This window comes from Bos taurus, chromosome 9, assembly GCF_002263795.3.
Source record: "Bos taurus isolate L1 Dominette 01449 registration number 42190680 breed Hereford chromosome 9, ARS-UCD2.0, whole genome shotgun sequence".
Taxonomy (NCBI): Eukaryota; Metazoa; Chordata; class Mammalia; order Artiodactyla; family Bovidae; genus Bos; species Bos taurus.
This window is the reverse complement of record NC_037336.1, coordinates 79,610,285-79,636,335: the sequence shown is the minus strand read 5'-3', so window position 1 is coordinate 79,636,335 and position 26,051 is coordinate 79,610,285. Positions and strand designations below refer to the sequence as shown.

The window sequence follows — 26,051 nt, the reverse complement described above, 5'->3', positions numbered from 1 at the left end:
ATCTCTATGACAGTCTAGTAGCCACAAGCTATGAAATACTGTGCTTCAAGATTCTTTTCATTATGTTTCCTTACTGCAGTAAGAGCATGTGAAAAAACTATGAATTACCCTATATTTATTCAATCAACACATATTACATGTAAACTACATAATTTCCAATTATCCACCATGGCTTTGGTACTGTATTAGGAGTTAAGAGATTCAATGATCATCAATTTAAGACATATTTCTTGCTCTCAAAGTGAATATTCTAGTAAGGCTGGAATATTCGTAACATTTACAACAATGGCATTCGTTAAATATTTATGAATGCCAATTATGTGTCAGGTGGTGAGAGAAAACAAGGTATCAATCCCTGTCTTTCAAGAGAATCCAGGAGACTGAAAGGTAAAGAGGATCAAGAGGATCAAGAGGAGGGATATACTTGATACCATTTCTAGACATCATATGAGCTCAGGAAAACCAATCTGCAAAAAATACTGAGTCGGGAATTTCCTGGTAGTCCAGTGGTTAAGACTCCAAGCTCTCACTGCCGAGGGCCTGGGTTAAATTCCTGGTTGGAGAACTAAGATCCCATAAGCCAAGAGGCATGACCAAAAAATGACACAAAAAACCACTAACTTAAGAGATCAACAAAATATTAGAAAACAAAAACACCAACCAAATATCTGAAAATCAAAACACAATGCATACTGAAAAGTGATCCAGAGGATGGAAAACCCCGATTATTCATTTAAGACTGACAGACATTTAAGTGTCTATCAATGTGTCTGAATAATGCCTCCAATGCATAGCTTACTCCAGCTACACACAGTTCAAAAGGAAAAAAAGTAAAAAGTACTGAGTCAATAGGAGTTAAATTTGATTAAGAGGAAGTCATAGGGGATTCCAGGCAGAGCGCAACATACAGAGAGGAAATATAAGATAATACCGAACTTTTATAAATCAGTGAGTACTTTAGCAAAATAACCTTTAGTTTTTCTTCTCACAAAAAATTCTTCCTTGCTCTAGGAATTTAGAAAATTTTTGTTTGCTCTAAGGTTACAGAAATGTATCCCTTCACGCATTTTTAGGTTGACATTTACTACTTTTTATCTGAAGTTTAAACAGGTAAAAAATGCAATTTCTGTACTATAGATGTCAAGTACTGACATCTAAAAATTTTATCACTCTTTCAACTGTAAACACCATAGCAATTTGGTATCTATTACAATCTTTTCAGATAAAAAAATTATTTTTTTCAAGAGTCAGAATACACTGTCTTATTTTCTTTTAACCCATATTTCTATGTACTTTACAGGATTTTATTATAAAAATGTATCTGCAAGCTCAAAGGTGTTACTTGATTATCCTATCACACTGCTCTGCAACAAAAGTATATAAAAATTTAAATTTAAATTTTTATTAAATTTCCTGAGAGAAGGTGCTATGTGTTAAAATGTTTCTTCTGGAATTGAGTTTTTGCAATTGTTATGTATAACAACGTAACATTTAAAACAATATGAATTTTATTTATCTTAATAATCGCTAAGTATAAAAAGTAAACTTTCCTTGGAAGTGCATGAGGTAAACCGCCTATCTATGAATGAACATGATTTATCCTCATAACGAACCAGAGTATTGGTTCTATTCCTGCTTTCACTTTTATGAATTTAACAAGGGAGAAAATTCATTCACATAAAGCAGCAGATGAGAATGGAAGCTTTGTCACAGCAAAACTACCAAATTCTTTAAATTCCTTCTGGGTTATAGGCTAAAAACCACATCATGACTTATCATCAAAGAACATTTTTAATAATCTTTCTTAGCTGACATTTTAATTAGGTTTGCCTCAAAATTTGTTTTAAGACTAGAAAAGAATGTGTCACCCCTTCATCAGAGTATTCATTTTCTCAATTCCTCTGAAGTATACAGAAAAGACCTTATAAAGACTCATCATTTGCTTTCAAAGGCTTCTTTTTATTCTAAGAATGAGACAGGATTCGGAAAACTGAAATAGTGTTTGTTTCAACATCCTCTGGTAGGAAAAAAAAGTCATAATATTTTAATCTTATCACTTGTTTTAAATGTATTTCTGAAAAAAGCAAAACACTTCAGAGCTGAAAATTTACCTCATTTGAGGAGAATGTTCACCATTCTACATAAATGGCAAAACTGCTCAAGTCAAACCAATCAGCCATTGGAGGCTTACTTTTTTCAGAAAAATATGACTTCTCTAATTCAAATAAACATTAACACATGTTCCCACACACTCTTTCTCATTTCTGGATTCTAAGACTAAAATTTTGATAACCTACAGACCTTGATATGAGCTTGTCACCTGAATGAAATAAGTTACTCCCACTTCAGCATTTCCCTTTTGCTTTTACCTCAGTCCATCCTAAAGGAGATCAGTCCTGGGTGTTCACTGGAAGGACTGATGTTGAAGCTGAAACTCCAATACTTTGGCCACCTGACGCGAAGAGCTGACTCACTGGAAAAGACCCTGATGCTGGGAAAGATCGAGGGCAGGAGAAGGGGATGACAGAGGATGAGATGGTTGGATGGCATCACCAACTCGATGGACATGGGTTTGGGTGGACTCCAGGAGTTGGTGATGGACAGGGAGGCCTGGCGTGCTGCGGTTCATGGGGTCGCAAAGAGTTGGACACGACCGAGCGACTGAACTGAACTGAACTGTCCTCAGGAATGACACTTTAATAAGGAACAGAGAACGAAACGCTAAGATCATATAATGAAAACTCTTACCATTTTGAAATTTCAACACAGGCCAGTTTTGAACATGGCCTTACCATGTTCCCCAAGAACAAGGACAACATGCTCCATACCATCTTGCACTTGACCTTGGTTGCAAACTGCGCCTTTGCACTCCTCTGTATAAAATCCAAAATGATTGAACAATGGCTGCTAATAGCTAAGAAAAATTCCTCCTTCTTCTGAGATTCATTCTTGACCAATTATTCCTGAAAGGAGAGGACTCCAGGTGACTCCTCTTATAAAAAGCTGTATGTTAGAATGTTCCTTTCACATCCTTTGTTTCCCATGCCCAGCATTTTTAGATAAAGGCTTATTCTGTGCTCTAACTGATTTTCTTCCAAATAAGACACATAAAGACAGGAAGCTCTATCTAATAGCTTAATAAATGGAGGTTTCACTAACAGCAGTAATTTGTTAGAACTGTCCTTTTTTTCTGGACACCCTGGAGGATTTTCCACTTTCTCCTCCAGAACAATTCACCATAAAAATACTAATGATGCAGGAGAGCCTGCTTTTATTCTTTAAAGTAGGAAAAGGGCAATTGAGAACAAGATATAGTAAAAAATAAATAAATAAATGAAGGGAAGCATACTACTTTGCCACCCTGACCAAAGGAACTTTGTCAGGAAAGAAACACAGAAGTTGCGAAATGTGAAAATGATTCCTGTAGAATTATTTGCATATTGAAGATTGAAGAGTACTGGTTTAGTAGTTCTAGTGCCTAAGTTACAAGAAAAAAACTGTCATAAGCCATTTTTTGTTACACAGCAGAATCAGATCTAAAATATAACCTATACAGTAATTATCAGACAGCAAATATAAATGCAAATATTTTTAAAGCACTTAAAGAAATGAGTGCTTCTGAAACAGTTAAAAGATTATCAGAAATGGCGAGGCTGATTTAAAAACAAAGTAAGAGAACATCTAGAAATAAAAAATGAAAATGTTAATAGAAATGTAACAGATGGGTTATACAATATATGAAGGGGAACACTGACCTAGAGAAATACACAGAATGCAGCATAGAAAGAAAATGGACACAAACTATCAAAGCATTAAGAGATAAAGAAGCTAAAGGAGGAAAATGCAACACGTCTAATTAAAATTGAAGGAAAGAACAGAGATAGCAGAGAAACAATAATTGAAAGTAGAGAATTTTCTAGATTTGATGAAAGACACCCATCTACAAACTCAGGAAGCCAAAATCTCAAATAAGGTACACAAAAAGAAATCAAGACCTAGAAAATCGGAACATAAATCATTAGAGATTACTCAATTGGTCATATTTTAAAATTAAGAACTTTTGCACATCAAAGGATTTCATAAATAGAATGAAAAATCAAAAATCAAACTTCTCAAATAAACTTTGAAAAGACATTTGCAATACCAAAAGATCAGTAGCTAGATTAAAACAATGAAATAGAAAATGGTCAAAAGCAATAAGTAGGTATTTCAATAGGAAATCACAAATGGTTAATTAACATATGAAAAGATGCTCAACCTTATTAAGACTCAGTGAATTGCAAATTTCACTCCAGTGAGACATCATTTCACACTCACCAGATCAGCAAAAATTTGAAAGTCTAATCACAGCAAGCATGGTAGATATATTAGCATTCATTTTACTATTCCTTGAACTGTATGTACACATTATATATGTTCTTTAACACGCACATAAGAAAGAAAGAGAAGTGGCTCAGTCGTGTCCGACTCTTTGTGACCCCCTGGACTGTAGTCTACCAGGCTCCTTTGTCCATGGAATTTTCCAGGCAAAAGTACTGGAGTGGGTTGCCATTTCCTTCTCCAGTGCTTCATAACAAAAATATTTTTTAAGTGACACCTGGTTTTAGCAATAAAAATCATGGTTCTTGACCCTGCTGAGAGCAGTTTCAGTGAAATAATGGGATTGAAAACCAGACTGCAATGGGCTGAAAAAGATCTATGAGGTAAGGATCTAAAGACAACTACAGACAACTATTTCAAGCCTAGCTTTGAGGCTGGGCCGACAGGACTGCAACTCCAGGGGAATGTCACAGTGAGAGCTCCTTTTATTTTTTAAATAAAGGGAACCGGGGCAAGTTTAGGAAGAAACAGCAAAAAAGGGAAGATAGTGACACAGGAAATAAAGGGTCCCAGGAGAGTAACAAACGTGTAGAATACAGCGCCCATGGAGGGACTGCTTCTAGACAGAATCAAGGGTTCCCACTTAATTGTTACAAGAAATAATCTCTCTGACTTTAATCACATTGCTTTTCTGCTTGCTCTATTCACTCTAGTTACAATAGTCACTTTAATCCTCTTTTAAGCAAGCCCCTACCTCAGGACTTTTGCACTTGCTATCCCCTCTATGGAGAGCACTCTCGCCCAGGTGATGCAAAGCTTGCTTTTCACTCCTGTTAAGTTTGTTCAGATGTGAACTCAGCGAAGCTTTCCCTGACCACTCTGAAAATGAAATCCCTCCCTCACTTCCTACCACCCTACTCCTGGTACTCCCTGTTCTTTCCCAGCTTTAATTTTCTTCACAATCTTATAATATTCTATATAAATTTACTCATTTTACTGTTTAATCCAACCCCTCCCCCGCCCCCCAATATGTAAGCTTCATGAATGCTGTAGGCACTGTGCCTGGTAATACTCATACAGGTAAAATCTCAATAAATACAAGCTGAATGAATGACTAATGGTCCCTGCTTGAGGAACCTGAAAAACAAGTATAACGCAAAAATGTTGTTATGATCCGAACAAACTGAGGAGGTAAAGCCTTGAGAGTAATCATCTTACTGCCCACAGAAGAGGTGACATTGAGTTAGAATCTGAATTAAGGAGTTCGCCAAGTGGAAAAAAGGGTAGATTTCCAAGAAAGGGAAGAATGTGGAGGTTTGAAAGGGCCTTGCACATTTGAGGAGTGAAAATGGGGTACTCCTGGTTTATGGCCGGGATAGCAGTGGACCGTATTTCGGCTAACCTTATACTGTCTATGAAAGAGGACACCTTACACTGAGCTTCTCAAAGTTAAAAATCCTTTTCAGCGTACTATGGTTGCTTGGTCACTTGTTTTATTTGCAGCAAAGTTAGAATGTGGAATATAAAATAACCTATAATGGAACTACTGTCTTTAGCACAAAGGAAAAAGTGTGATCAAGTCTGATCTGTGTTTTTCATCAACTGTATCACAACCCAAGTGAGAGTGTGTCACCAAATGTCTCAACCTCATTTATTGCTCAAAATCAAGGCTACAAGTTCTCACTGGTAGAAGACAGCAGTTTAAATGCAGAAGGACAAATCGGTAAATACAAGTGTTGGTTCTGTAGCAGCCACTCTTTATTTATGAATGGGCCTGCAAGTTGTCATAAGTAACCCACACTCATTACAATGTTTTCAATTAGTCAATCTTCCTTTTGCCCACATCACTACTGTCTTTGGAACACTTATCTTCCTTTCAGCCCCAACTCAGTTACTTAACTACCCAGGTTAATTTCACGATTTCCTAGTGGAGACAGAAAGCTCCTGTGTGTACACACAGGGAGAAAACTTTAGAACACTGTTTCAGAGTCCATGAGCCCATGTATTCCGTTTAAAAATGTTTAGTTGGTGGACGCTAAAGTACTTTCGAGGTTTTGCCTTTCTGAGGCCTGGAGCGGGCAGGGAACTTGGGGATCCCTAAGGAGGGCGGGACCCCGGGGACAGGTCAGAGGTCAAAGCTCAGGTCTAAAGCTAGGGAGGCGGGGACGGCCTTAAGAACCAGGGGGCGGGGGTGGGGAGCGGAGGCCAAGGAGGACCGCGGAGACTCGGAAGGACTCACAGTAATATGCCACCACAGGGTCTCGCTTGTCATGCTCCTGAGCCGTCCTCAGATGATGCTGTATGCTCTTAAACTGTGGGGGCAGCGGGGGGAGTGTAGCAAGAGCAGCCATCTCCTCTTCAGGAATCACCACTTCCTACTCGCCGGCCGCCGACACTTCCGCTTCCGCCTGGGAGGGTGCCCGCACGAACGCGCACGGCAAATCCCACCCAGTTCCCCGTTGCTCAGCGACAGCGAGGCAACTACGGGTTGGCAGCAGGGACAACCTCAGTTTGCCTGGTACGTAGCGGTTAGAGCCGAGAGGAGCTAAGCGCTTCGGCCATCCAGCTGCCTATGGAACCAGCGCTCTCTGCTGGCTGCTGGCAGGAGGGACCAGAGATTTTGTTTTACTTCTCTTTGTTTCGCCATCGACCCCCGCTTTTGTGGCTTAAGGACTGGTAGAAAGGGAAAAACAGGAATAAAATGATGTTTATTAATTGGGAGAAAAGGTAAAGAGATGAATTGCCTTTGGCATCCTTCAGGAATTATCGTTTCCAGTTCCTCACATTATATTAATAGCGTCCAGAGAAGCCTCTCTGACTTTAGAAACTTTGAATTTAATTCTTGCATAAGAGGAGAGATGTGTTTAAAATTTTAAATTACGCTTCTATATGGACACATTGGATAAAATAACCAGATGCTTTTTCAACATGAATAGTGACCCATTAAACTTAAAGATATTTGGCCTTTGTTCTAAGCTGGGTGTATACACTAGTGAATTAAACATTTGTAGATAGCTTGTTTCTGGAGAGTAATGAACAATTTGCAAAGTTCTTTGATAGTTACTATCTTGTCAATGCACAAATAAGGCATTCATGTAATAGTTCTTGCTCAATGCTGCCGACTTATATCATATTTCAGTTCAATTCAGTTCAGTTGCTCAGTCGTGTCCGACTCTTTGCGGCCCTATGAACTGCAGCACGCCAGGCCTCCCTGTCCATCACCAACTACCAGAGTTTACCCAAACCCATGTCCATCCAGTCAGTGATGCCATCCAACCATCTTATCCCCTGTCTTCCCCTTCTCCTCCTGCCCTCAATCTTTCCCAGGATCAGGGTCCTTCCAAATGAGTCAGCTCTTCGCATCAGGTGGCCAAAGTACTGGAGTTTCAGCTTCAACTTCAGTCCTTCCAATGAACACCCAGGACTGATCTCCTTTAGGATGAACTGGTTGGATCTCCTTGCAGTCCAAGGGACTCTCAAGAGTCTTCTCCAAAACCACAGTTCAAAAACATCAATTCTTCGGTGCTCAGCTTTCTTTATAGTCCAATTCTCACATCCATACATGACCACTGGAAAAAACATAGCCTTGACTAGATAGACCTTTGTTGGCAAAGTAATGTCTTTGCTTTTTAATATGCTGTCTAGGTTGGTCATAGCTTTCCTTCCAGGGAGTAAGCATCTTTAATTCCATGGCTGCCATAGCCATCTGCAGTGATTTTGGAGCTCCCAAAAATAAAGTCAGCCACTGTTTCCATTGTTTCTCCATCTATTTGCCATGGAGTGATGGGACCAGATGCCATGATCTTAGTTTTCTGAATACTGAGCTTTAAGCCAACTTTTTCACTCTCCTCTTTCACTTTCACTTTCTACCATAAGAGTGGTGTCATCTGCATATCTGAGGTTATTGATATTTCTTCCAGCAATCTTGATTCCAGCTTGTGCTTCCTCCAGCCCAGTGTTTCTCATGATGTACTCTGCATAGAAGATAAATAAACAGGGTGACAATATACAGCCTTGACGTACTCCTTTTCCTATTTGGAACCAGTCTGTTATTCCATATCCAGTTCTAACTGTTGCTTCCTGACCTGCATACAGGTTTCTCAAGAGGCAGGTCAGGTGGTCTGGTATGCCCATCTCTTTCAGAATTTTCCACAGTTTCTTGTGATCCACACAGTCAAAGGCTTTGGCATAGTCAATAAAGCAGAAATAGATGTTTTTCTGGAACTCTCTTGCTTTTTCCATGATCCAGCAGATGTTGGCAATTTGATCTCTTGTTCCTCTGCCCCTTATAAAACCAGCTTGAACATTTGGAAGTTCATGGTTCACGTATTGCTGAAGCCTGGCTTGGAGAATTTTAAGCATTACTTTACTAGCGTGTGAGATGAGTGCAATTGTGTGGTAGTTTGAGCATTCTTTGGCATTGCCTTTCTTTGGGATTGGAATGAAAACTGACCTTTTCCAGTCCTGTGGCCACTACTGAGTTTTCCAAATTTGCTGGCATAGTGAGTGCAGCACTTTCACAGCATCATCTTTCAGGATTTGAAATAGCTCCACTGGAATTCCATCACCTCCACTAGCTTTGTTCATAGTGATGCTTCCTCAGGCCCACTTGACTTCACATTCCAGGATGTCTGGCTCTAGGTGAGTGACTACACCATCGTGATTATCTGGGTCGTGAAGATCTTTTTTGTACAGTTCTTCTGTATATTCTTGCCACCTCTTCTTAATATCTTCTGCTTCTGTTAGGTCCTTACTATTTCTGTCCTTTATTGAGCCCATCTGCATGAAATGTTCCCTTGGTATCTCTAATTTTCTTGAAGAGATCTCTAGTCTTTCCCATTCTATTGTTTTCCTCTATTTCTTTGCATTGATCCCTGAGGAAGGCTTTCTTATCTCTCCTTGCTATTCTTTGGAACTCTGCATTCAAATGGGAATATCTTTCCTTTTCTTCTTTGCTTTTCACTTCTCTTCTTTTCACAGCTATTTGTAAGGCCTCCTCAGACAGCCATTTTGCTTTTTTGCATTTCTTTTTCTTGGGATGGTCTTGATTCTTGTCTCCTGTACAATGTCATGAACCTCTATCCATAGTTCATCAGGCATTCTGTCTATCAGATCTAGTCCCTTAAATCTATTTCTCACTTCCACTCTATAATCATAAGGGATTTGATTTAGGTTGTACCTGAATGGTCTGGTGGGTTTCTCCACTGTCTTCAATTTCAGTCTGAATTTGGCAATAAGGAATTCATGATCTAAGCCACAGTCAGCTCCTGGTCTTATTTTTGCTGACTGTATAGAGGTTCTCCATCTTTGGCTGCAAAGAATATAATCAGTCTGATTTCAGTGTTGAGCATCTGGTGATGTCGATTGTATATACCATTGTAGGTAGTCATCAACTTTTCCTTCTGTCATCAGTGACATTAATCCTTTTTCTTTTTTCTCCTCACATACTGTCAGGATGTGACACTTTATTTACTTCCTCCAGTAACCTTCATCTTCATTTTATCTCAGTTCCCAGTTTTGAGAGTTCATCTTAAAGCTTGTTTTCATTGAAATCACATCACTTGAAGAAACAAGATCTCAAACTCTGAAATTTCCCTCTGCCTACTATTTTGTAATCAACACTCCCCCCTACCCTCACCCAAACCTCAGCAGAACCTGCTCTATGTCCTTGTATTACCTCCAGTGCACATTTATCTTTTTTCCACTGCTATTTGCAGAGTACATCACCTTACTCAGGGGGCTGCCTGTTTTTCAAAGAACTGAGTTCTGTGTTCTCCCCAATTTGAGCAACATATTTATTACCTCTTAAGAATGTATGTACTATGTACTGAATATTTGTGTCTCCCCCAAATTCATGGGCTTCCCTGATAGCTCAATTGGTAAAGAATCTGCCTGCAATGCAGGAGACCCTGGTTCAATTCCTGGGTCAGGAAGATCCCCTGGAGAAGGGCTAGGCTACCCACTCCGGTGTTCTTGGGCTTCCCTGGTGGTTCAGCTGGTGAAGAATCCGCCTGCAATGCCAGAGACCTGGGTTCTATCCCTGGGTTGGGAAGATCCCCCGGAGAAGAGAAAGGCTACCCACTCCAGTATTCTGGCCTAGAGAATTCCATGGACTATATAGTCCATGGGGTTGCAAATAGTCAGGCACAACTCAGTGATTTTCACTTTCACTTTTCAAATTCATATGTTTAAAGGTAATGCTTGAGGTGATATCAGGAGATGGGCCCTTGGCATATGATTAGCTCATGTGGGCAGAGCCCTCGTGAATGAGATTAATACCCTTATAATAGAGACCCTAGAGAACTAGCTTGCTCTTCCACTATTTGCAGATACAACAAGAAATCAGCAGTCCACAACCTGAAAGAAGGCTCCTTCCAGAACTTGATTTTGCTGGCACTTGACCATCCAACTTTCAGAACTGTAGGAAATAGATTTCTGTTGCTTATAAATTGCCCAGTCTGTGGTATTTTGTTAAAGCAGCCAATCATGCAACGATAGTACAGTTTCTTTCTCCTTTATTTACACTATCCAGTCAGAAGTTGCTAGATTCATAGAGGAATTAATGAAGCAAAGCAGAATGGTCTCTCTGTCCTTACAAATTTGGAGGTACCCTTTTTCTATTACTTCTTGAATCTCATCTGTGATTTTCCTTAAAGTTCACTGTAGAAGTTCTTAAAAAGCTCATATCTAGGTGTCCTTCTTACCCCCACACCCCCAGACTTTCAGATATAATTGTTCTGGGTTGGAGCCTAAATATCAGTGTTTTGGGATTTTGCTCCACCTGCCAACACATGCTGTCTTCTTTCTAAGCACTGTACTCCCTTCACCAGAAGATAATTGATATTTTGGAGAACTTAGGTCCAGTACTCTTGCCTGGAAAATCCCACGGACAGAGGAGCCTGGTGGGCTGCAGTCCATGGGGTCACTGAGTCGGACACGACTGAGCGACTTCACTTTCACACATTGGAGAAGGAAATGGCAACCCACTCCGGTGTTCTTGCCTGGAGAATCCCAGGGACGGGGGAGCCTGGTGGGCTGCCGTCTATGGGGTCACACAGAGTCGGACACGACTGAAGCGACTTAGCAGCAGCAGTCAAAGCTGTAGTTTTTCCAGTAGTCATGTATGGATGTGAGAGTTGGACTATAAAGAAAGCTGAACGCTGAAGAATTGATGCTTCTTCTCAAGAGGAGACTCTTGAGAGTCCCTTCAACTGCAAGGAGATCCAACCAGTCCATCCTAAAGGAGATCAGTCCTGAATATTCATTGGAAGGACTGATGTTGAAGCTGAAGCTCCAATACTTTGGCCACCTGGTGCGAAGAATGGACTCATTGGAAAAGTCTCTGATGCTGGGAAAGATTGAGGGCAGGAGGAGAAGGGAACGACAGAGGATGAGATGGTTGGATGGCATCACTGACTCGATGGACATGAGTTTGAGCAAGTTCTGGGAGTTGGTGATGGACAGGGAAGCCTGGCGTGCTGCAGTCCATGGGTTCACAAAGAGTCGGACACAACTGAGTGACTGAACTGAACTGAACAGACATTGTTAACATAACAGCACGTGGAAATTATTCTGTGAAATAAATATTAAAAACACGAGGTTGAATTTTGTGGTTGATGATTTTCTATTAAGAATTTACTGATATTTTACTATGAAGAAAGACCTAAACTCTTCTCCATCCAACTCTAATCAATTGCTGAAGGATCTGATATCCCCTTCCAGGTTGGGGTAGAATTTTGGCAAGTTAGAGAAGTGCAGAGATATGGGGTAGGAGCAACCACAGGAAGAAGAAAAGGGAGAGAGACTGGACCTGTGGGTGTTTTGACGGAAAAAGTTAAATGCTTTGCACCATTTCCTGGACTCCAGTGTGGTCATCTCACAGCAAAACTTTCTGTTCTGATTGTGGCCACACATACTTTTATGGGAAATGACAGGGCTCAGCCAAAGTAATAAGGATGGTATATACTTATAGCTGTTTCTTTTGGGTACACTATGGTAGAAATTTGGCTTCCAATACATGAGACTCACATTCTTATTGTTTATCATCTCCTAAAATAGATTTCCCCCTTCCCCCTTACAGTTACTAGCAGAAGATTAAAAGAGAAGACCAGTGAGTTGGCCAGTTCCATCTACACATCCATGGCTGAGACAAGGATAAAGGTTTTAAAAAAAAGGCTATTTATGTTTTCAGCATGGATATCTGGTTGTCCTAGCACCATTAAGTTATATTGGAGAATTAAAAAATACATAACTATATATGTGTTAAACTATTTTTGATCTATTACTCCTGTAATCACTGTGCCTATCTGCATGCCAGCCCTACACTCTTTTGATTATTGTACCTTTGTAGGAAGTCGTGTTGTTGCCGTTTAGTTACTAAATCGTGTCTGACTCTTTGTGACTCCGGGGACTGTAACCCACCAGTCTCCCCTGTCCATGGAATACTCCAGGCAAGAATACTGGAGTGAGTTGACATTTCCTCCTACAGGGGATCTTCCTGACCAAGGAACTGAAGCCACATCTCCTGCATTGGCAGGTGGGTTCTTCATCAGTGAGCCTCCAGTGAAGCCCCCATACCTGTGAGTTTGTCTCTATTTTTCATATATATTCATTCATATTGTATAGCAAGTCTTGAGAGCTCGTAATGTAAGTTGTCTACTTTTATTTTACTTTTTCAAAATTATGTTGGCTATTCTAGGTCTTTTGTATTCCGTGTAAATGTTAAAAGCAGCTTCTTAATTTCTACAGAAGCTTGCTGGGATTTTAACTGAAATTGTGTTGGATCAACATATCAGTTTCGAGTGACTGAGTTTTAAAAGATTAAGGCTTCCAAACCAAAAACTCACTTATTTAAAACAGTTTTAATTTCTTTCAACATTTTTTAGTTTTCATTGTACAGCTTTAGCACATCTGTTGTAAAATTTCTCTCTTATCTGTTTCATGTTTATGAATGTTAAATGACATTTTAAAATTACAATTTCATTTTTATTACTCTACAGAAATTTTAACCTTGATAACTTAATTACAAATTCTAGTAACTTTCAGTATGTCCTTTAGAATTTTCTATTTCATGATTATGTCTGTGACCATATTTCTTCTTTTCTAATCTGTATATCTTCTATTTTTTGTCTTACTGCATTAATGAATAAGTATATATTTAAGTATGTATTTTTTGTTTTGTTTAGTCTTATTGGCTTTAGTTCAGTGCTAAACGGAAGTGGTAAAAGTACACAGCCTTATCTTTTTACCTGACTAAAGGGGAAATTATTTATTCTTCCACTATTATTAAGTGGGATATTTCCTGTAGGTATTTTTAGATGCTTTTTATCAAGCTTAGCTAATTCTCTTACAGTGAGAGATATGGGTTTTTGTTTATTTCATTATGTTAATAAATGTTTATGTAATCCAGTGCTTTTATCTGCATCTAAGATGACTAGGTGAGTTTTTTCCTTTATTCCATTAATCTAGTTGAATTGCATTAAGTGGTTTTCAAATGTTAAAGCAACCTTTCATTCCTGGGATAAATCCCATTTGAACATGATGTCTAATCTTTTATGTATATTGCTGGATTACATATGCTAGACTGTTTTTGCTAAGCATTTTTGATATCAAGGTTATACTGGCTTCATTTAATGACATGGCAAATAGTCCTTCCTAAAAGAGATTGTATTTTTTTTTCCCTTAAACATTTGATGGAATTCACCACTGAAGATATCTGGGCCTGATATTTTCTTTCTGAGATAGCTTTATCTGGGCCTGATATTTTATTTCTGAGAAAGCTCTTGACTTTTAAATTTAATTTCTTTAATATGTATAGAGATATTCATATTTTCTAGTTACTGTTGAGTCAGCTTTTAGTAATATGTGTCTTTCAAGGAATTTTTCCATTTCACATAAGCATCAAACTCATTGGTGCAACATTGTTCATGGCGTTTCCTTATAATCATTTAAATGTTCTGTTTTGATGTCCCTTTTGCTTTTTTTTTCATTTATGATAGGAGTAATTTTCATTTTCTCTTTTATTCTGAAGGAATATCTTTCTCTAATGTATCTCAGTTTGGCTAACTAGAAATTGATCAATTTTCTAGTCTCTTCAAAGACTATCTTTTCATTTCATTGATTTTTCTATTATCTTTCAGTCTTCTATTTCAATGTTTTGTGCTCTTATTTTTATTTACCTACTATTTAATTAGTATTTAAACTGTTTTTTAAAATAATTTCTTGAGGTGTAATCTAAAATCATTTTAGAACTTTCTTTTTTCCTAACATAATATTTAGAGCTTTTTATATATTGCCAATAACTGTTTTAATTACTTTCTACAAATTTTAATAAATTATGTTTAAAATTTTCCATGTAATTTTTTCTTTGATCAATGGGTTCATAAAAATGTATTGCTCATTTCTAAAATATTTGAGCATATTTCAGATATCTTATTTATATTTATTTCTAGTTCAATTCCATTGTGATTTCAATCCTTGAGACTCTATCATGACTCAGAAAATGTACTCTCTTGAAGAATGGTACCCATGCACTTGAAAAAATAGATATACTCTGCGCTTTGTTTGGCAGAGTGCTCTCTAAATATGAATTAGTTCCAGTTATTCATTGGTGTGTCCTATTTCCTTCCTGATATTCTACTTTGTCAGTTGATTACTGGTGTTGAAATATTTAATTATAATTGAATTTGTTTCTCTTTTCAGCTCTAGCAGGCTTTGCTTCTTATATTTTGGCACTTTTTAATTGGTGGCATACACATTTATAACTGTTATGCTTCCTAATGAAATTATACTTTAATCATTATGAAATGTCTATTTTATCCTTGTCACTATTCCTTATCCTGAAATCTGCTTGCGTTTTCTCATTTATTAATGCAGCTAATTCAGCTTTCTGATCCTTACTGTTTGCATGATATATCTTTTTCTACTTTTTATTATCTATTTAATATTCATTAAAATATTTTTAAAATATTAAATCTTTAAATATTTAAAGTGAGCTTCTTGTTAATAATTTGATCTGTTCATATTTTTTAAAATGTAGTCAGCAATCCCTGTTTTGCTTTGGAATGCTTAGACTTTTATATTTATTGTAACTTGATATTTTTAGGTCTAATTCTACTACCTTGTTATTGTTTTCAGTTTGTCCCTTCTGTTTTTGTTCCTTTTTGTCTTTTTGGCCATCTTTTGGATTCACTGAATGTTTTGATTTCCTTTTTTGGCTTAGTAGCCAAAATTTTGTTGTTTTTATTTTCCTAGTTGTCTTGTATTTTATAGTATACATCTTTAAATTATCAGTGTATTTCAGGTGACAATGTATAACTCCATATATATCATAAAACCTTACAAGGATATACTTTCACACATGATTTGATATGCTACATTTTTCTAATTGTTATTTTCAAGACGAATTTTGGATCTATCTAAACTCCGGGAGTTGGTGATGGACAGGGAGGCCTGGCGTGCTGCGATTCATGGGGTCGCAAAGAGTCGGACACGACTGAGCGACTGAACTGAACTGAACTGATCGTATATTGTTCACTTTATAATTTGTTACTTTCTGTCTTTATCCTTATTAAATTGTTATTGTTTTCCTTAGTTTTATTTTGAAGTTCTTATATTTGCTGCTTGAATTACATTTACTGTTTCTTTTTTAAATGTGAAGTGTATTTTCTGCTGTCAATTTGCCAGGCACTACAATTTTGGCAACATCTTATAGGATTTAATATGTAGTATCCTGACCATTTTTCATTTATAAACAGACTGAAAAACTTCAATTTAAATTATCTTATTTGACCCAAGAACTTTTTATGCAATAACTTTAAATATATCTTTAAATATATTTTCAAGTGGCTAGTTAGTTGTTTAGCTTTGACATTCTTATTCATTTTTGATACATTTGCAGTTTAGTTAGAAAAATCAGTTTTTATATTTTATATAATTAAATATCTGATATTTATATGTTATAAATGCTATATTTTTTGTAACATTTATTATCCAGGTATATATTGCTGTGTGCTAACAATCCTGATATACTTACTAAGAAAATGAAATCATAGAATAATATAGATCATTAAGGAATTAAAAAGACTTTCCAAACAAACTCACACAGAATCTGCGTCTTTACACATATGTACTATTCACTTAAATGAAGCAGAGGTGACCAGAGTTCCTCTGCTGCTGCTGCTGCTAAGTCGCTTCAGGTGTGTCTGACTCTGTGCAACCCCATAGACGGCAGCCCACCAGGCTCCTCCGTCCCTGGGATTCTCCAGGCAAGAACACTGGAGTGGGTTGCCATTTCCTTCTTCAATGCATGAAAGTGAAAAGTGAAAGCGAAGTCACTCAGTCATGCCTGACTTTGTGCAACCCCATGGACTGCAGCCTACCAGGCTCCTCCGTCCACAGGGTTTTCCAGGCAAGAGTACTGGAGTGGGGTGCCATTGCCTTCTCTAGTGGCTTAGAAATGCTATCTTTCCTCCTTGTCAGTTGGGGAGAGAGAGTCCAGGGCTGAGGAGGCTAGACTGACAGGACAGAGTGCCTCAGGGGGAGAAGCTGCAAAGCATGGGAGCCCAGAGATCTGTAAAGGGTCTTTGACTGAGGCCTGATCAATGTAACATCTTTGCAGGAAAAGAACTACCTGAAAGGATTAAAAGGAACAATATCCAAGAGTCACACAGAAGTGAGAATAGTTACTTTTCCCAACAGCTAGGGTAGAAATTCTCTTTAAAAGAGGCATTACTTTGAAAATGTCCTAGGATGAGTCAGAATAAGAATAAATCAAAGTGTTCATCTTTGAATGGGCAATGATATTTAAGGGAATTCTATTTTTTTAAAAATGATCTTCCCTTAGAAAATTTGTAAGAAGCCATCAAGAAGAATGTCTTTTTACCCCTCTCCCTTCTTTCCTTGGGCACAGCAAAGACCTGCTTCATGTAGCTACAGTAATTTCTGTGGCAACTGTGAGTGCAATGGGCCAGATGTTTGTGTTCCCCCCAAAATTCATATTTTGGAAATCCTAACCTCCAGTGTGATGATTTTAGCAGGTGGGACCTTTGTCAAGTAAGTAGGTCTTGGGAATGGAACCCTCATGAACGGGGTTAGTGTGCTTGTAAAAGGAACCCTAGGGAGCCCTCTGTCTTTCCGCAATGTGAGGCTGTGATGACAAGACTATAATGCAGAGGAAGATTCTCATCAGAACCTGAACATGCCTGCACCCTGATCTGAGACTTCCATCTTCCAGAACTATGAGAAATAAATTTCCTTTGTTTATAACTTATCCAGCTGAGATATTCTGTAATAGTAGTCCAATTGGACTAAGACAGTGAGTCAACCAGCCTGAGAAGGGAATTTAAGAATTTGAGAACAGTGGAAAAATAATATTTTCAAAGCATCAAAAGGGTATCTCATAGGGTACTCAGAAAGGTTTTGGCTTAGTAATGGGGCAAAATTGAGCCTTTGGTGAGGGTTAACCTGCCCCCATCTCACAGAGCTTAAAAGGAAGCACCAAGGATCAAGTCATTTCACTGTGCACTAGAATAGAATTTAAGAATTATTTATGTAAGAACTTCTCTGTAGCTCAAATGGTAAAGAATCTGCCTGTAATGCAAGAGATCAGGGTTCAATCCCTAGGTCAGGAAGATCCTTTGGAGAAGGGAATGGCAAGCCATTCCAGTATTCTTGCCTGGAGAATCCCATGGACAGAGGAGCCTGTTAGGCTACAGTCTGTGGGGTTTCAAAGAATTGGACATGACTGAGCGACTAAAGCACCAATTATTTATGTGTGTGTGTGTGTGTGTGTGTGCATGTTAGTCAGTCAGTCGTATCTGGCTCTTGATGAGCCCATGGACTGTAGCCCACCAGGCTCCTCTACCCACGGGGTTTTCTAGGCAAGAATACTGGAGTAGATTGTCATTTCCTTCTCCAGGGAATCTTCGGATCTTTCGTCTCCTGCATTAGCAGATGGATTCTTGGTCTTATAAAGGTGCTAAGTCTTGTTTATCTTTGTATTTGAACTTTTAATGTGGTACGTGTTTAATAATAGATACTAAGCAGCTATTCGTTGAATTTCTCTTGAGCTATCATGTGGAGAAAGCCTCAATGATTTAAAAATCCTTAAATGTAAAAATTCATGATATCAACTACGGGTTGAATAATGCTTAAGAAAAAAATTGAAAACCTCAGTTTTTTACTGAATATACTTATTTCCTTAATAAACTGCTAGTATAAGGCAGTCATACATAAAGTTTTTAAATGATATTATATGGACATGATTATTGGTAAAACAGGCAGTTAAAATGAAATGCACTGAATTAATATGAACATACCTTAGAAATCATTTCATAGTGATTTAGCAAGTCTAACAATATAAATATAATTTTCTATCTCATTAATCTTGTATATAGAAACTACAGTTATAGAATAGCTATGAGCACAGAGGGATTTTTTTTCATCTAACAAGAAGCGAAGAGACCATGCATATTATTTCCCATAGCATTTTTTATTTATTTAGTGGCCATATTACCATATACTTTAATATTAAAAATTTCAAGAAAACAGTATGAGTATAATATTAAAAATGTAAATGCTCCATTTCTTCAAGTTAGTGATCAAATTATAAAATGACTCTTTTAATAATTAACTGACAACTGTTGTACTTCAGTAAGTTATATTTTACATGAGTGCAACAATAATTACATCCTCAAAATGTATGCTGCTTACTTAAGTGGAGAGGGAAATGACTTTCTAGTTAAGAAAGCTGAATCCTGGTCTGGTTATGTGACTTTGGATACATACATTAACTTCCATGAGCCTAATTTTCCACCGGTGTAAAGGAGCTGATAAAAGTTTCTCTGGCCAAAATACTGTGATTGATTAAGTTGTTGTGTATGAAAGGGCTCTGTAAAAGTACTATTTAAAAAATGAGTTATCATTAGTTCCATGTATATTTCTTAATGTGTGAAAAAAATTAAAATGGAACGAAAGGTTTGTTCAAGAATCCCTGCCTTAGAACTTAGTCTTATATTTTATACTAGACATAAATTTCAGACACAGTGAGGTCAGTTTAAAAAACAGATGTTTATGTTTGGAGTTGAGGTGCTCACTGATAAAAGTAAGTAAAAACGGTTGGTAACTAATAGTGGCATGACATCAGTTAATCATCCTTTCGGTCACTGACTAATTAGAAAGCATAATCTTCTAAATATGATCTCAAAAATCTCAGCCACACATAATACTATTGTAATGGCAGTAAATGTATACATTGCAATGAGGAAAATGGTCTTCTCAAAGTGTTCTGGAACCATGCATTTTATGATAGTCAATTTTTTCCCGAGAGACACAGCATCACATAGGTAGAGAGGTTTTACTTGGAAACCAAAAAGGTGAATCTGAAGCCAAAATGCTACCACTTCTAGGCTAATTCTTAACAAAACAGAGAGGATGTAGATCACACTGTAGATGGGTTTTTGAAGAATGCATTCTTGATTGATGCTTTTACATGCAGCATATAGATGGAAAATAGCTCCAGGAACCAGGACAATCACTAGTTGTAATGCCCAGAACACCTAAAGTGTGTCAGAAATATCTTAGTAAAATCCATCAGCATGTCATGAAAATATACACTATCAAAATGTACTGACCCTCAAAAGAGGCTAACTTAAAAATTCTAAGTTTTGTAAGTCTTATGAGGAATTAAAATAATATAATGAAAGTAGCAATGCCAGACATATCTCATTTAATTTTCAAGATGTTTAAAGTTTAAAACTTTAGATGTCTTAATAATTGTGAAAAAGTAGTTGTATTTTACTATCATCACTTATCAATTACTAACAATGATGATATACTTTATTTTAGTAGCTACCCTATCTGCATTTTCTAATTACAAGCCTGGAGTATAATTCTAACATCAGTAGATAATAGGATGCTGGACTTGGAAGAAACTCTTGATCTACTTAAATTAATTTACCTGAAATATATGATTAATTTTTAAAAACATTATTCCAGAAATAATACTCATTAGCATAGTCTACATATTATTTTACATTTTAAAAGGAAACAGTTTTATCTGGTGTAGAGTAAGGTTTATATTTGTACACACAGGAAAACTTACTTGTGGAGTGATTGGTCTGAACTGATTATAACAGAAGAGGTTTATTTCTCTCTTGTCCGGATCACAACTGAAGTGCAGAGCCTCATTCCCGTAGACTGCAAAGCCTAAGACCCCGAGGAAGAACATTCGAACCGATCCAAAGAAAAGGGTGTGAAATTGGCCAATCACGGTAGGAGGCTTCATCTGTTACAGTTTTAGGAGAAAAAAGAATCTTTTGAAAACAAAAATTAAAGGAGGACATTTTAAAGGATGTTTTCATCATCACATTTTTAAAAAAATTTAAGATTTATGAAATTTTGAAGAAAGAACCTTAAGGATCATCGAGTCCAGTTTAAATCATGTGTTATGAGATTTCTTAATGCTTTTCACTCTGAAAATATGAAGTGCAACAGTCAAATGGGACCTTGTTGCTAATGAAATAAATAATTTTGGAAATTTGTAGAAAGCTTTGAATTCAATCAATATCCCTTTTGCAATACAATCAAGATAATCTTAGTATATCTAGTACCTATTAAAATAGTTGGGTAACAAATCCAACATTAGACTCATTAGTATATGCACTTTCTTAACCAAAGTGTTTATTTGGTTGTCATTACATCTTCTTTCCTACTTCTTCAACTATCAGATTGACAGAGCAAGCTGCTTTAAAGCATCAACAGCTAGAAGTACTTCCTGAATTATTCTAGTTACAGTTATTTAGATTCAGAATATTTTGAAGTAAATGGTTGATATTTGTATGACTCTCCATGCACGTAGAGAACCCTATTCATCAGCACTCATGCGAATCAGGTTAAAATACACAGAGAGGACTCATACAATCGTCGCTGTTTGTATAATACTCACACATCCTTCATAGAAGTTTTTGATGTAATTTAGAGACATGTCTCAGGAGATGTTATCCTGGCATCTCTGAGGGTTATTCCTTGACCCACATTGCCAGTTTGCTTCTGCCAGAATCAAACTCTTATTTTCTGTCATGACTTTTACAACAGAAAGCACTTATCACTGCACATTTCTCTCCCCTCCTCCTTTTCTTTTTTTTTTCATAGATCTCTGGGGCCCCAGTCAACTTTCCTCTCTCCCTCCCAAAATAAAACAAAACAAAAACAAAGAGCCTGGGGCATGTAGTCAACCTAATAATCCCCTGACCTACACTGTCAGCACAGCCAGCCGCGTACCCAGGCATGCCAGCAAAGCAGGAGGCCAGCCCAGTAAGGGCTCTGACACTGCCTCTCAGTTATCTAAGAATTGCCTGTGTGTAAATCAGTGGATTCCAGCCTAGAGCTTTCTCTGAAATATTGAGTGATCTCTTTTTGGGGGGTGGGGGGCTTCCTGTTAGGTGAGTCTGAAAAGATAAGTACGTGGGAAACTTCCCATGTATTCATCCTTTCTTGTCTAGTTCCACATTTTCTTGTTCATTTCTACGGAATAAAACTGACTTCTGGGAGGGATAGTTAGGGAGTTAGGAAAGGTCATATACACACTGCTGTATTCAAAATGATGGATAACCAACAAGGACCCACTGTATAGTACATGGAACTCTATTCAATGGTATGTGGCAGCCTGGTTGGGAGAGGGGTTTGGGGAAGAATGGAGATATATATATATATATATGGATATATGGCTGAGTTCCTTCACTGTTCACCCGAAACTGCCACAACATTGTTAATCAGCTATCAGTTCAGCTCAGTTTAGTTGCTCAGTCATGTCCGACTCTTTGTGATCCTATGAACCGCAGCACGCCAGGCCTCCCTGTCTATCACCAATTACCAGAGTTTACCCAAACTCATGCCCATTGAGTCTGTGATGTCATCCAACCATCTCATCATCTATCGTCCCCTTCTCCTCCTGCCCTCAATCTTTCCCAGCATCAGGGTCTTTTCAAATGAGTCAGTTCTTCACATCAGGTAGCCAAAATATTGGTGTTTCAGTTTCAACATCAGTCCTTCCAGTGAACACCCAAGACTGATCTCCTTTTGGATGGACTGGTTGGATCTCCTTGCAGTTCAAGGGACTCTCAAGAGTCTTCTCCAACTCCACAGTCCAAAAGCATCAATTCTTGTGTGCTCAGCTTTCTTTAGAGTCCAACTCTCACATCCATACATGACTCCTGGAAAAACCATAGCCTTGACTAGACAGACCTTTGTTGACAAAGTAATGTGTCTGCTTTTTAATATGCTGTCTAGATTGGTCATAACTTTCCTTCCAAGGAGTAAGCATCTTTTAATAATCAGCTATACCTCAATACATTTTCCAGTGGTCATGCACGGATGTGAGAGTTGGACTATGAAAAAAGCTGAGTGCCGAAGAATTGATGCTTTTGAACTGTGATGTTGGAGTAGACTCTTGAGAGTCCCTTGGACTGCAAGGAGATCCAACCAGTCCATCCTAAAGGAGATCTGTCCTTAGTGTTCATTGGAAGGACTGATGCTGAAGCTGAAACTCCAATACTTTGGCCACCTTATGCGAAGAGTTGACTCATTGGAAAATACCCTGATGCTGGGAGGGATTGGGGGCAGGAGGAGAAGGGGACGACAGAGGATGAGATGGTTGGATGGCATCACTGACTCGATGGACATGAGTTTGAGTAAACTCTGGGAGTTGGTGATGGACATGGAGGCCTGGCGTGCTGCGATTCATAGGGTTGCAAAGAGTTGGACACGACTGAGTGACTGAACTGAACTGATACCTCAATACAAAATAAAAAGTTTGAGAAAGAACTGACTTCTGGGAAATTTAAGAAATTGTAAAGCAGGTTATGATAGCTATTGTTTGTTACTGTTTAGTTGCTAAGTCGTGTCTGACTCTTTTGTGACTCCATGGATTATGGCCCACCAGGCTCTTCTGTCCATGGGATTTCCCAGGCAAGAATACTGGAGTGGGTTGCCATTCCCTTCTCCAGGGGATGTTCCCGACTTGGGGATCAAACCTGAGTCTCCTGCATTGCAGGCAGATTGTTTACCACCTGACCCACCTGAGAAGCCCAAATATATACAAATGCCATGTTATGTCTATCTTCAGTGTCTCTCTCTCTCTCTTCATGTCCATTTAATCTATGTGGGAGGAATGTCTTTTCCATCAGAGTCTATTACTCAGACGCCGAGACATGGACTTTTGCTCACCAAGGATTAGTGGGATTGAACCCCAGTGGGCTTTGAGTAAATTTAATTATTAAAACTCTCGCTGTTCTCCCAGCCTCAAAGAATTTAAACATGATTAGGACACCTCAATGGATTTCCTGAGTAAATAGCCTAAAATTTGAGGCAACCACATCGACTTGCTTGCTCAAACTTGCTTAAAGCTTTCAACTTTGGATAGAAGGCAAGCCCAGATTTAGCACTGCTACTACCATTACTACTGTTGCTATTACACACACATACACTCACACAGAAACTTCTGGCATTAATTAATCACTGCTATGTTCCAGTACTAATCTAAGCCCCAGAAGTCATGTACAATCTTTTGACAGATATTCTCGGTGTCCTAAAAATTTCTGAGACTAAAAACATTTAAGACCTTTGTGATTTAACCCAGAAAGGGGATAAACCTCTAATTTGTGCAGAACTCAAGACAACACTGGCTAAAATAAAAGTGCTGAAAAGCACTATTCATGGTAACTTACACATGGAAATTGATCCATTGATGTTATTATTATTATTAAATAATCTGTTCCAAATCAGTACTTAAAAATCAAATTATATGTATTGCTCCAGAGGTATGCTTTTTTGTTTGTGCTTATTTACCCTTTTTTTTTTTCATTCATTCAGTAAATATTGAACACCTACAGTATCAACTGCTGTGTAAGGTAAGGTACAGGGAATGTGTGAGAACGATGTGACCCCTGCCTTCGTGGGGCTTACATAAGAGCGTGTGTGCTTGTGTTGTATGTATATTTGTACATATGTATGCAGACATGTATACTGCAGCATGTGTGCATCGTGTCCGACTCTGTGTGACCCTGTGTGTTGCAGCCCGCCTGGAAAAAATACTGGAGTGGATTGCCATGCCCTCCTCCAGGGGATCTTCCCTATCGTGGGACTGAGCCCATGTTTCGGGTTCTTTACCACTAGTGCCACCTAGGAAGCCTTATACTGCATCCTGCAGAGAACTTGCTTAAAATGAGGCATGACTTACGTTGTTAACTTCTTCAGAGTAGAGTCACAATCTATCTTGGCTTATTGTATATCTGGCAAACAAAGAGAAATGATCTCTATATAAGTTTTGAACTGTTACAGTAATTTACCCTCCTCCACAGGAGCTATGGAATGACTGTTGAATGGGATGAAATAGAGGTCAATTTAGGTGCTCGCAACAGTGTGCTTCACAGAAGGACAGCTGAGAGAAGGCAATCTGGATAGATGCCTCAATTCATAAATCACAATCCTTAACCAATTCACATCTCACTGAAATCTCTGACCTGCCAAAATTGGGTTTGTCTTTCTGTATGAATAATTCATATTTTCTGGAATGATGTTGGGGATAGCTTAAAAGAAAGGGTCTATAACCAATGGTGTGATTTTAGGCAAGTTATTTAACTTTCTGGGGTGTGTTCCCATTTCAACAAAATGAAAAGAGTGAATTCTATGATTTGGAAATAATTTCTATGTATGGCTTTTTGATTCTAAGTTTTATAACCATGCTTGGAGTTATTGAACTAGTTCTGAGATTTACTGTCAATAATTTGTGTGATGCCAGTAATTGCTTGACCTAATGGTTAAATCGAAGGTATTGCTCTCCTTGTTTATCAACAAGTTTATATTTTAAATATTCCTAAACTGCATGGTTTCTAGTTATACAATACATATCTCTTATTTCTTCTTCAGCTACTCCATCCATATAACCAAGCTCTGTAGGAGAACACAGCCTGTAAATCCGGAAGATCTGAGTTCCTATCTTTTTCTTCCATTACTGGTTGTTTAAACATTCCGTGTTAATGCTGAGTTTCACCTAACAAGTCTAAACCTTGGTTTCCTCATTTCCTTGAAATTTGTTGAATGCTTTGGGTCTATGGATTTGTTTTCAACACATTTGGAAAAAATTAAGCTATTATTTCTTCAAGTATTTTTGCCTTCTCCTTCACCTCTTGTTCTGGGACTAAGAATAAATACATATTAATTTATGTGTGATATGTTTGATATTTAGGTCATACCTGAATGGTCTAGTGGTTTTCCCTACTTTCTTCAATTTAAGTCTAAATTTGGCAATAAGGAGTTCATGGTCTGAGCCACAGTCAGCTCCTGGTCTTGTTTTTGCTGACTGTATAGAGCTTCTCCATCTTTGGCTGCAAAGAATGTAATCAGTCTGATTTCAGTGTTGACCATCTGGTGATGTCCATGTATAGAGTCTTCTCTTGTGTTGTTGGAAGAGGGTGTTTGTTATGACCAGTGCATTTTCTTGGCAAAACTCTATTAGTCTTTGCCCCGCTTCATTCCGTATTCCAAGGCCAAATTCCAAGGCCAAACTCAGCAGTGGCCACAGGACTGGAAAAGGTCAGTTTTCATTCCAATCCCAAAGAAAGGCAATGCCAAAGAATGCTCAAACTACCGAACAATTGCACTCATCTCACACGCTAGTAAAGTAATGCTCAAAATTCTCCAAGCCAGGCTTCAGCAATATGTGAACTGTGAAC

At 38.0% G+C, this 26,051-nt stretch overlaps 2 protein-coding genes across 3 annotated transcripts in view; both read right to left on the bottom strand.

The window, feature by feature from the left end:
* The window catches only part of VTA1 (vesicle trafficking 1), a 70,714-nt gene extending 63,988 nt beyond the window's left edge, over window positions 1–6,726 (bottom strand). The window contains 1 exon segment of one of the 2 annotated variants that reach the window (NM_001038045.2): window positions 6,560–6,726. In NM_001038045.2, the coding sequence (NP_001033134.2) occupies window positions 6,560–6,671 (112 nt within the window). In that variant the 5' untranslated portion in view covers window positions 6,672–6,726. 2 annotated transcript variants of the gene reach the window in all.
* Window positions 6,727–19,374: 12,648 nt separating this feature from the next.
* On the bottom strand, window positions 19,375–21,304 carry GJE1 (gap junction protein epsilon 1). The gene is made up of 3 exons (XM_002690288.3): window positions 21,266–21,304; window positions 20,423–20,605; window positions 19,375–19,877 (listed from the first exon to the last, which is right to left on the bottom strand). The coding sequence occupies exons 1-3, from the start codon at window positions 21,302–21,304 to the stop codon at window positions 19,482–19,484; spliced, it is 618 nt and encodes a 205-aa protein (XP_002690334.1). The 3' UTR covers window positions 19,375–19,481.
* Window positions 21,305–26,051: the final 4,747 nt, after the last annotated feature.

Bases quoted from the DNA above. Each gene is read 5' to 3' on its own strand.
- GJE1 (XM_002690288.3), bottom strand. From the start codon at position 21,304: ATGTCTCTAAATTACATCAAAAACTTCTATGAAGGATGT. The intron at 20,606-21,265 runs GTGAGTATTATA...AAACTGTAACAG, and splicing joins AAAACTTCTATGAAGGATGT to ATGAAGCCTCCTACCGTGAT. The intron at 19,878-20,422 runs GTAAGTTTTCCT...GACACACTTTAG, and splicing joins TCAGACCAATCACTCCACAA to GTGTTCTGGGCATTACAACT.